Raw genomic sequence first — 12,156 nt, 5'->3', positions numbered from 1 at the left:
CTCCACAGATCCCATATAACACTGTCCTCCACCTATCCCCCTATAATTGTCATCTACAGATCCCCCTATAAGTGTTCTCCACAGAACCCCATAACAGTGTCATCCACAGATCCCCATAACAGTGTCATCCATAGATTCCCAATAACAGTGTGCCATCCACAGATCCTCCCATTAGTTCAAAACCCACCAAAAGCACACCATTTAGTTCAAAATATATTTTTTATTTCCTCCACAAAAACCTAGGTGTGTCTTATCATCAAGTGTGTCGTATAAAGCAAAAAAAAATGGTAACTTCACACAACCAAAATGCTCCCTTAAGTTTCTTTAACACATAAGACAGTCTACTCTTATATGTTCCATTGGGAATGGAAACATTTTTTATTAAATAATACACTTTGCTAAATTGGAGTTTAAGGGTTTTCTGCTATTATTATCAACATTAAAGACAATAACTATCCTGAAAATAATGTAAAAAAAAGGATCAATATATTATAATCCTGGCAGCAGTACAAAAGGTTTTTAGACAATATATTGTAGAAAAATTTGATTCATTAAATACATTTCAATGCTTCTTGATCTTGGATGTGTTCATAAGGAGATAAAATATGGAATCCATTCAAGCTTAATTCATGTTATTTGGAGAAAAAAACATGAATACATCACAATTGTATATTTAAAGAATGCCTATATTGGGCATAATACATATTTTTTTCTATTAAGAAACATCAGCAAAAGGGCAAACTAATGTCTCTTCTTTCTGTATTCATGTGACACAAGTATATTTAACCATGTTTTCTTTTCTAGACATCAGAGATAGTGGAGGTCCCAAGCCTGTGATGGTCTATATTCATGGTGGTTCCTATATGGAAGGCACTGGTAATTTGTTTGATGGAAGTGTCCTAGCAAGTTATGGAAATGTTATAGTCATCACCGTAAACTATCGCCTTGGGGTGCTTGGTAAGAAGGACATTTTTTACTTTGACTTTTGATGTGTAACAAACTGTGCCTAGACTTTTTTTATTTAAATTCGGATGGTATTAAACTTGGATATTCAGTGTATAGACTGCTATTTTTAGTTCTCTACATTCATAATGTTCCAAAGCTAATACATAATTGGATTTCTGGTAACATACATACAACTCTGTTGCTATGTTGCTAACAAAGGATTGTATGAATATCAGGCTTTCCATTCACCGCTATTTAAAGCCACTGCTAAATGTGACTCTTTATACATCAAGAATTGTTGTTTGCCCCTGTTGCCAGGATGCACTTATCAAAAATATTTGTAAATGAACTCATTCTCCGTTGCATGCAGTATTATGGAGATGTTTTTCTGCTAAAGTATTGTTTCAATGCTAAAATATAGCATCCAACAAGGTGGCATATGAAATGCCAACAAGTTCTTGGTACTGTACCTGCCATGTCATGTTCATGGGGCCTTACTGGTGGACTATTGTCAGCTTATGTTTTTTGTTGCCACTTAGCGACAACACCGGGATCAAATTATTTTGTATTTATGGTGTTATATAGGATGGGTATATACATTGTGTTCCAATGCACTGTATACCCTTTAAGAGTAATTGTGGGTAGTTATATTTCTCCAAGATTGCTCTCATATGTGTAATACCTTCCAGGAAGTATATATCTGTCAGGGAAAGGTGATGAGATATAAGAAATCTATGAAAACTGAGTATCAAAGAGTAGTTTGGTAAGGGCTTTGGTAAGGCCTGTTTTCAGTCTTGGATTTTTATGTAATGATTCTTAAGTTAGTAGGGCCTATAATTTCTTTCCTGGCCAGTGTTAGTTTTCTTTGTAACACAAGTCAAGCTCAGAACTGGGCTATTAAAGAGCTTATCTAAGTGTATTTATACAGTACAGACCAAAAGTTTGGACACACCTTCTCATTCAAAGAGTTTTCTTTATTTTCATGACTATGAAAATTGTAGATTCACACTGAAGGCATCAAAACTATGAATTAACACATGTGGAATTATATACCTAACAAAAAAGTGTGAAACAACTGAAAATATGTCATATTCTAGGTTCTTAAAAGTAGCCACCTTTTGCTTTGATTACTGCTTTGCACACTCTTGGCATTCTCTTGATGAGCTTCAAAAGGTAGTCACCTGAAATTGTTTTCACTTCACAGGTGTGCCCTGTCAGGTTTAATAAGTGGGATTTTTTGCCTTATAAATGGGATTGGAACCATCAGTTGCATTGTGGAGAAGTCAGGTGGATACACAGCTGATAGTCCTACTGAATAGACTGTTAGAATTTGTATTTTGGCAAGAAAAAAGCAGCTAAGTAAAGAAAAACTAGTGGCCATCATTACTTTAAGAAATGAAGGATCAGTCAGTCCGAAAAATTGGGAAAACTTTGAAAGTGTCCCCAAGTGCAGTCACAAAAACCATCAAGCACTACAAAAAAACTGGCTCACATGCAGACCTCCCCAAGAAAGGAAGACCAAGAGTCACCTCTGCTGTGGAGGATAAGTTCATCCGAGTCACCAGCCTCAAAAATCGCAGGTTAACAGCAGCTCAGATTAGCGACCAGGTCAATGCCACACAGAGTTCTAGCAGCAGACACATCTCTAGAACAACTGTTAAGAGGTGACTGTGTGAATCAGGCCTTCATGGTAGAATATCTGCTAGGAAACCACTGCTAAGGACAGGCAACAAGCAGAAGAGCCTTGTTTGGGCTAAAGAACACAAGGAATGGACATTAGACCAGTGGAAATCTGTGCTTTGGTCTGATGAGTCCAAATTTGAGATCTTTGGTTCCAACCACCATGTCTTTGTGCGACGCAGAAAAGGTGAACGGATGGACTCTACTTGCCTGGTTCCCACCGTGAAGCATGGAGGAGGAGGTGTGATGGTGTGGGGGTGCTTTGCTGGTTACACTGTTGGGGATTTATTCAAAATTGAAGGCATACTGAACCAGCATGGCTACCACAGCATCTTGCAGTTTAGTTGGACCATCATTTATTTTTCAACAGGACAATGACCCCAAACACACCTCCAGGCTGTGTAAGGGCTATTTGACCATGAAGGAGAGTGATGGGGTGCTGCGCCAGGTGACTTGGCCTCCACAGTCACCGGACCTGAACCCAATCGAGATGGTTTGGGGTGAGTTGGACCGCAGAGTGAAGGCAAAAGGGCCAACAAGTGCTAAGCATCTCTGGGAACTCCTTCAAGACTGTTGGAAGACCATTTCAGGTGACTACCTCTTAAAGCTCATCAAGAGAATGCCAAGAGTGTGCAAAGCAGTAATCAAAGCAAAAGGTGGCTACTTTGAAGAACCTAGAATATGACATATTTTCAGTTGTTTCACACTATTTTTTGTTATGTATATAATTTCACATGTGTTAATTCATAGTTTTGATGCCTTCAGTGTGAATCTACAATTTTCATAGTCATGGAAATACAGAAAACTCTTTGAATGAGAATGTGTGTCCAAACTTTTGGTCTGTACTGTATATATATATTTCCTTTCCCTGTATTTCACCTGAAAGTCCCTGCAACTTACTAATGTACTTGCACTACTTTTTCTGTCTCACGTTGGAGATACGGAGAGTGGTCACGTGACTGCTCCCTCTGTGGAGAGTATATTTTCTCTGACATCAAGACCAGGCCCTGGTCTGATCCCTTTTGTCAGAATCCTCTACCAAATGTCCGACCCATTTGATCTTGGAATGGGCTGTTTGACGCTCTCAATCCACAAGCTGGCTAGGCAAAGTCCAGTGCTTTGACATATTGAAGCTGTGTCAAAGGAAATATTATAAAGAGACAGCAAGGGGATGATGGAGGTTGTAGTGGGTGGATATTTCTGCCTAGGGAAGGGTGTAATATGTATTTACATATTTCCCTGATCTTGCAGCACACAGCATTATGGAAAGTGTTGTGGCTGCTGCTCATTTACTCAGACAACGCTGAAATTTGGATTGTAAGAAATGCAACGCAGCGGGGGCATAAAGATTGAAGTTAAGACTTAGGAAGACTTGACAGGTACACTATTATGCGCTGTAGGAGACTAGACGAGGTTTAAACAACCAAGTTACTTTTTTAGTATATCCCCAACCCATTTAAGGTTCAAGGTGTGCACTAGAGAGAGCCATTAGAGGAGACAGACTTTTACTGTGATTGCTAGTCTCAAAGTGGACATTTATTCTTGTTGTGAGGTAAAACCAGCTAATGTGTTCAAGTGGTTGGTAGTAAACCACTTGTATAGGAAACTTATACTGTATATTTAGTTAGTGCTCAGACGAACAGTGGTTGATTTGTGTTTTGGGCTTGAATGTAAAGGCCCAAAATAAATGGACTTCTGTGTCTTTGATTGCATTTGATCCCATTTTGCCTACTGCAATGAACTAATTCTCACAAAGGATAGATTATTTTTCTCACTGATTACCTATGATTAAGATCATGAACCCAAAGTAAAATGCAAACATTTTAATTGTTGATAGATATTACTTTTTTCCATACTAGTTTGTCCTTGAGACGCAACAGAAACATCTTTTAGTATTTTTTTTTTCTTGTGAAACTGAGACATTATTAGTTTTGTTCTTTTAGGTTTTATTTTTTATACAATATATAAATTGAATCTTTGTTTTAGTAGGTCTAGTGGAACAGTAAAAAAAATCCTCTGTGGTTTGGTATGATGTTGCAATATGTACATATTTTACATTGCAATTTAAACTGTGAGGATCTGAATCCCAGCTCTATCATTTTAGCACTGAAGTTCACGTTACATTATATTGTTTTGCTCTTTGAAACTTCCTTAAGAGCTAAATAAGCTGTATTTTTTTAGATATATTTTTAAAATATTGCATCTTTAATCTAGCCTGTATAGCATGGCATGTCCACCTTTGTACCATTTCTTTTTCTCCCAATGTATCAAAAGTTATATATAAAAAAAAAAGCTTGCAAATTGTCTTGAGTATAAAACTATCCTACCATTTGATGTATATTTAACTTTTATGAATACCTATATTTCACAAGGGGGTTGCCACTGGGTGGTGAGAGCCTGCACATGGTTTCCCTCTTCAGATGAATTGTATTGTTAGAAAGCAAAAAGTGGGAATCAAAGACTCATGAAACAGGCTTAAAGGGCAGAACAAACATCAGCCCTTTCTGTCCTAGCTCTACAAAACGGGGCAATTTTTCATATTTACTATATGGTCCCATGTTATACATTCCTGAGACAACTACTGAACTGCATTTTCTCATTGCAATTATAACTTGCACTCCCATATAGGCAAGCCTGGGGGAAAGAGTAAAGGCTCAATAGGCAGAATATTAAAGGATGTGGAAATAGAATGCATGCACACCCTCAAAACTCTAAGCTGGCAGCTTCACTTATAGGCAAATCAATTTAGAAACCGTAACATCTTCAAGTAGACTTACAGTATACGTTAAAAAAATTGCAGCAAAAGTGCACATGCCCTTTACTGAAACAGTGCATGTGAAACTAAAGCTTTATTAACCGCTTAATGAACATCCATTATTTTTGTGCATCACTTCCTACAAATGTATTTACACAGGATAAGCACCATTAGCATTAATGTCAATGCAACATTTTAACTTTTGTTTGTCAACAAATAATTTGATTCCATATCACTTGTTGTCTACGTCTCAATAACCAGTTCCCATCTGTTATCCAATGTAGAATTCACTACTGATAGATAAGAATGTCTGTTACTTAGCAACCCATTTCAGACTACAGTAGTAGCTGTTGTAGAAAATAAGTTCAGCTCAAGCAACCTTTATACAAAAAAGAATATACTTATTTTCTGATTATTCAGACTTCATATTTCTTATGTTCTTGTGAATTATTTTTGTATTGGTTTGAAAAGCAATTCCATATTAACGTGTACTGAATCCTTTGAGTACTGATGTATTAATATTATTTTTTAATACAGAATACAAAAGTATATATTCCTTGTTTTTTTCTTAGAAATATATACTGTATGCAGGAGAAAAGGCCACCATAGGTCAAACATTCAAGTAACCAGCCTGGACTTGCTGAGGGAGGGCTTTCTGATAGGTGTAATAATCTTAAATGCAGAGAAACCTCTCCAAAGGACCACCCCTTTATCCAGACCAGATTTTCTGAGACATATTTTCAGTTAAATCATGTATTATGAACACTAACCACCTTTTTTGAGAAATCCACACCCCTGAAAGACCACATTTCAATGTAATTTTGGGTGGTCATCCTAAATAGTTTTCCCTTTATGTTCAGACACTTTAATATAAGGTAATTTTCCTCTCCTGGAATAAAATACCCTTTATTGGAAAACACTGGAAGAGAAATTTAAACACCTTCCTGGAGTTTAATTATCTCCAAGTGATTTTCTATATTTTCTTTTTTCTTTTTCTTTTTAATTCCCTGCCTTCCCAAAGAGATGACTTTTTTAATACTTCCATTTACATAGATGTACTGTATGAGGGCTTGTTTTTTTATAGGACAATTTGTACTTTCTAATGGCACCATTTGATATTGCATATGATGTTGTGGGGAGCTGGAAAAAATCCAAATTGTAACCACAATTTTATAGGTATAATTTTTATGGCACTCTCTTTACGGTCACATTGGCATGTTTGTTACCTTCATTCTCTGGGTCAGTATTACATATGTGATACCACATATTATGGGTCAGTATTACATATGTGATACCACATATTATAGATTTTCTGTATCAGGTGAAGATTATGTCCCCTTGGATTATGTATTTTAAAGGGGTTCTCCAGGAATGATTTAAAATGGCAGCCAGCAACCTGTCCTTGAATGTGAAGAAAGAGACGCTGAACTTTTACATAGAGCGTATGGACCACAGAGGGCGCACAAACACAACCGGGCATGGGCAATGTTTCAGTTTCAGCAGTATTCAATTTATTCGTGAGTCAACGCGTTACGGGGTGCTAGAGTCTCCTTTTCTTAAGTCTGAGCCGGATGTGCAGGGCAAGTGCCGCGGCTCGTTCACAGAGGCACATACGCGTTGTCTCATGAATAAATTGAAAACTGGCAGTGCACTTTATGGAAGTAAATGGGACTGAGTTGCAATGCTGCATACTATCACAGGTCAGGTGTGGTGCTGTTTTATTTTACTCACATATATAGCACTGATATAAACCTCATTGCTTTACAGACTATGGGGGAGATTTATCATCTCCCTTGTGCCTGAAAAGTGGCATGAAAAAGTCACAAACTACAGAATGTGTTTCTGGCTTTTCAACTGTGATTTAAAAATAAATAAATAAAATGTTGTGTCTCTCGGATTTCCAGCATCCTTACCACTTACCCTAAAATGATTGTGGAAAGTGCAAGGAATTGGGCATGGCTAGTCACCCCATCAAATATATCTTCATTTACATCAGTGTTCTGGCAGAAATGAAGCCATAAATCTATGGCAGCTCTGAGCTGTCGTAAATTTCTGTTTAGGAGCATGGACTGCCGATGGATGTGTCTAATTTATGATGAGACATGCGTCTCATCATAAATTAGGAACATTCTCTGGTGGCGTAGGGGGGGTGCCAGTTTTGATAAATCTCCCCCATTATCTGTTTTAAGAAAAGAAAGCAGCCATGTCTTTCTAATCCTGTACAACTCCTTTAATATTGGTGCATTGTGCAAATTTTGCAGAAATCGCTCTCCCAATGTGCCATAATAATAATAATAATAATAATAATAATAATTATAGGAAATGTACTTATGAACGACATGTTGTCTAAACACATTGCCAGGATTTGCATAACACTATTTTCTGTTATGTGCCATTCAATGTAATGTCTAATATGGTGGTCAAAGTGACCACATCATCCTATGACTACAACACTATCAACGTACAATATTTATGTATTTTATGGCTATATTCCTTTATTTATTATTACTAGGATCTCAGAATGTCCCTTGAATATTATCATACACCTAAACTAATATTTAAAAAAAAAATACATAATTTTAATGTTATACCATAAATGCTTTCTCCATTTTTAAAACACAACAGTATCTTACCTCTTTTCATAAAACATTGTTTTTTGCTAGCCTTAGATTCAACAGATGAAGCTAAAATAAATATACCCCTTGAAAAAACAAAAATTAGTATAGTCAATAAACTGTGTCCATTTTCTGCTAGGTTGCATTTAACAGCATGACATTGCATTACCCAAAGTAGAAGCTAGAAAATAAGCTTGCACAATGCCTTATATGCATTGTAACATGGTAACTACTTGTCAGTCAATTCCACACCAGTTGATAAAGTGCACATAAAATAGAATAGCAATATAAATTATAGTTTTTAAGGCCGAAAGGTCGCAAAACAGAACAAATATCTGACAATCTATTATTAAATGTGCCATATCTGTAAGCTTTGAAATACAATAGTGAAGTCATATGTCTTATGTTTTATACTTTATCCTTAAGATACCCTTTTGAAAATTGACTGTATTGGTTTAATATTATAACCTGGCAAAAAAGCTAATTACTATTTTTTTAAACAGAGCCATCAACTTTTGTGGTGCTTTACATTAGCATTTTAGAAGTTAAAGAGGGTGTTTTATACTGATAAGTAGTGTTGGGCAAACTTTTTCAAGTTCGGCGTACCAGGTTCGGGTTTGGGTTATCTAAGAATTCCGTTATGGATTCCGCTGCCATAAGATTTATGGTCCGTGGTAGTGCAATCCATAATGGAATTCTTAGATAACCTGAATCTTGTACGCCAAACCTGAAAAGAGAAGTTTGCTCATCCCTACTGATAAACTATTCTCGGCATTGGTCATCAGTATCTGATTAGTGGGAGTCTGACTCCCTGCACCCCTCCTGATCACCTGTTTAAAGAGGCTGCAGGGCTCCAGTGAGCTCCCTAGCCTCCCTTGGGATATAGTATATTCATCAGTCATATGGCCTATACACAGCTCAGCCCCTTTCAACTGAATGGACCTGTAATCCAAAGCACAGACTCTATGCAGTGGCCAGTCCTGTGCTTGGTAAGTTGTGAGCAGGCCACAGAACTCACTGGAGCACTGCAGTCTCTTCAAACAGTTAATTGGCTTTGGTGCCGGGAGTCAAACCCACATATCACTTACTGATGGACTATCCTCAGGATAGGTAATCAGGATAAAACATTTGGAAAACCCCTTTAAGAGCTGGAAATGTTTAATGGAATGAGAGTGGGAGTTGCAGAGGAGAGGGGGAATGCAAGAAAAGTCTAGTGTGCATAGAACTTTTTCAGTGGAAAAGATGTTACTGTCTTTGCATGTATGCCACTTTGTTGTATCCTATCATTAGATACTCTCAATTATAGGGATCTTGCATCTAATAACAACCCGCTTTGTAAGATGTATACATACATATGGAGCTCTAAATAATAGAATCGCCAAATAATCATCACAGTGATCAACTTAATTGTGGTCAAGAGCAAGACATGGTACAGTAGGTCGGTCTAATATATGGAATTACTTGCAAGCAGTTTGTGACCTGTCTAAAACTATGATTAAACACAAGATTATATAGAATCAAATTACAACAAAGGACAAGTTGCTTAGTGTTGGGTGTTTGCTGAATCAATTATAAGATTCCAAATCTACTCAACTGAATACTACAGAGTTTACTTATGCTCTGAAATCCACAGTATGTCACGCTCAAACAAAAGAAATTGAAACTTCATGTAGGTTGCATCCTGCCTTTATGTTACAGTTCCATTCTTTTTTTTTATGGTTATATGGTAAGCACTTAAATTTTTAACTTTTTTCAAAGTTCAATACCTTACTTTTGCCTTTTCTGATTTTGCTGTGCTTTGCAGCCCGGTATAATAATGTATAAACTGGCTTTCTAAATGTATGCAGCTATCAAATGGTCCCTTGATATACACTCTGAAAGATGTTCCAACTGTTGAAGAATTGTAGAAAGCGCTGAATATTTAAGCCAGACAATGAATCCTTATAGATCTTTGTGCTCTGTAATTTCTGCATAAATAGTAGCCTTGTATCATCGGTCTTTCAATGTAATGGATTAATAAGTAGTGAAGTATTCAGTCGGATGGGACTTCTGCATTGAGAAGTTAAACTTTGATGGGAAAGATCTATACTTCCTATCAGACAGGCCTCTTGACTAATTAAGCTAAAGAACCTCAGGTTACTAAAGGATGTTTTCAAGAGTTGACAGTTATTAAATGTCAATCAACTAGATCAATGAGGGACAGATATGAATGTGCCTCACCTCAGGGGAAATATAGCTGTCCCTTATTTTATCTAGAGGTGTACAACTGCATAGAGAATTACAATAATCCTCTACTGCACTAGTGTATAGCATCTGTACATCTTCAAAACTGTATATTAAAATTTACAGTTAAAAATGGTTTAAACATTTAAGGAGTTTTCCAGGGGATGAATATTTTTGGTTAAAAATGTGACAGAATTGGTTAAAATAAAAATATCGTTATCCATGCTCACAGATTCCCCATGGCTGCTCTGATGCTGCTTCGGTACCTGCTGCTCTCCACTTTCTGCTCCATAGTCAGCACACAGGAAATGGCTGGAGATACCCGGTCAGCCAATCACAAGAGAAGATGGGTCATGACTTCAACCAATGATTGGTTAAGCAAGCATCGGCAGTCATTTTCTGTAGGTCAAGCCTTGACTGGGAAGTGGAAAGCGGTGGGGACTTGAGCATTGTTGAAATGGTAGCAGTGGGGTATCAGTGAAGGTGAGAAATTGCCTCATTAAAATAAAAAATACCCTGGAAAATCCCTTTAAGGGTTAGTGCTATATGCCACTGCCTGCTTTTTTCTAGAAAAGGAGGAAAACTCTCATCTGACATTCCAGAGAGCAGGAGGCAGAATCTCTTGGGTCATTGTGCTGAGACTGAACATGTGAATTAGGCATCATGCACATGACTGGATTCAGTTTGTGGTCCATAAACCGCAGATACGGATATCACCAATGTGCTTCCCACAATTTCAGCAGGCCCAATTGTAAAAAGACCTATTCTTGTCTACAAAATGGACAACAACGTTATATGTTACATTTTTTCTGTGGGATGAACATGCAGACATACGGAAGGAGACAGCACACTGCACAATTTTTTGCAGCCCCATTGAAATGATCGGGTTTGCATCCAATCCGCAAAAAATGTGGATTGGATGTTGAAAAAAGATATGACTGTGTGCATGACACCTAATGGGGTCAAAGACTGAGGGAGCAAGCACTGTAATAAACTGTTATAAAACTGCCTACCACATAACACAGAGCATAACTAAGAGAAGCACCTAACAGCACATTATATCAATTAACTTACCAGCAATCTTTTTATTTTCAATTGATTACTGTTAGGGATGAGCAAAACATCCAAATTTCAATTTGCATAAAATTTAGTTTCAATATGTATTTGCCCCGATGAGCCGAAGTTATTACTTTGCAAAGTCTCACGAGACTTCACATAATAACTTCAGAAATTGATTTATACTGTAAAAAATGTTATCGAACTCTGTTCCAGTGTTTTTTTACAATATAAATCAATTTCTGAAGTTATTATGTGAAGTCTCACGGGACTTTGCAAAGTAATAACTTCGGCTCATCTGAGCCAATACACTCTAATATTGTAGGGAGCGCTTGCTCCGTACAGTATTGAAACTAAGTTTTATGCGAATCAACTTCGGATGTTTCATCCAAAGTCAGTTCACTCATCCCTAATTACTGCATATTAGAGATTAGTTTACCAGTTCTAAACTAAATAGATTAATTATAAATTTCACAAAAAATCTGCTGCCAAATGAATATGAAGTTTTACCGATTCACTTCAGACAAATCGGGCAAAACTGTGCAAGCTATTTTACTGAGAAAATTGGAGGGAAACAGGGCAGGATGGAAGAATATGGAGGATCAGAAGACCCTGGGAGGGTGCGGTGCTTACTCTCATTGGCTGACAGGCTTATAGACAGCTCTTCAGCCAATCTAGGGGCAGGATTTTGGAACGTTCTTCAGCTCTGTTTAAAGCACATACAGCAAGTTCAAACTTCTATGAGAGGATGTGTCTGCCTTGTGTTGTGACAGACACCAATTACCGACACTATCAGCCATATTAGGGTGTTGTAGAGGTAGTTTAGGGACATATTTAGTAAGATAGGTTGAATTAATAGGGAAAAAAAGTAAAAAATCTGTT

General features: G+C 37.2%; 1 protein-coding gene across 1 annotated transcript in view; it reads left to right on the top strand.

The window, feature by feature from the left end:
* NLGN1 (neuroligin 1) overlaps positions 1 to 12,156 on the top strand; it is a 541,429-nt gene that overhangs the window by 196,452 nt on the left and 332,821 nt on the right. The window contains exon 4 of the mRNA XM_044289824.1: positions 805 to 957. Coding sequence (XP_044145759.1) covers positions 805 to 957 — 153 coding nt within the window. The remainder of the gene's footprint in view (positions 1 to 804; positions 958 to 12,156) is intronic.

Source organism: Bufo gargarizans, chromosome 4 (genome assembly GCF_014858855.1).
Source record: "Bufo gargarizans isolate SCDJY-AF-19 chromosome 4, ASM1485885v1, whole genome shotgun sequence".
In the NCBI taxonomy this organism is placed as follows: Eukaryota; Metazoa; Chordata; class Amphibia; order Anura; family Bufonidae; genus Bufo; species Bufo gargarizans.
The sequence above is the reverse complement of the archived record's forward strand: the minus strand, read 5'-3'. Positions and strand labels throughout refer to the sequence as shown.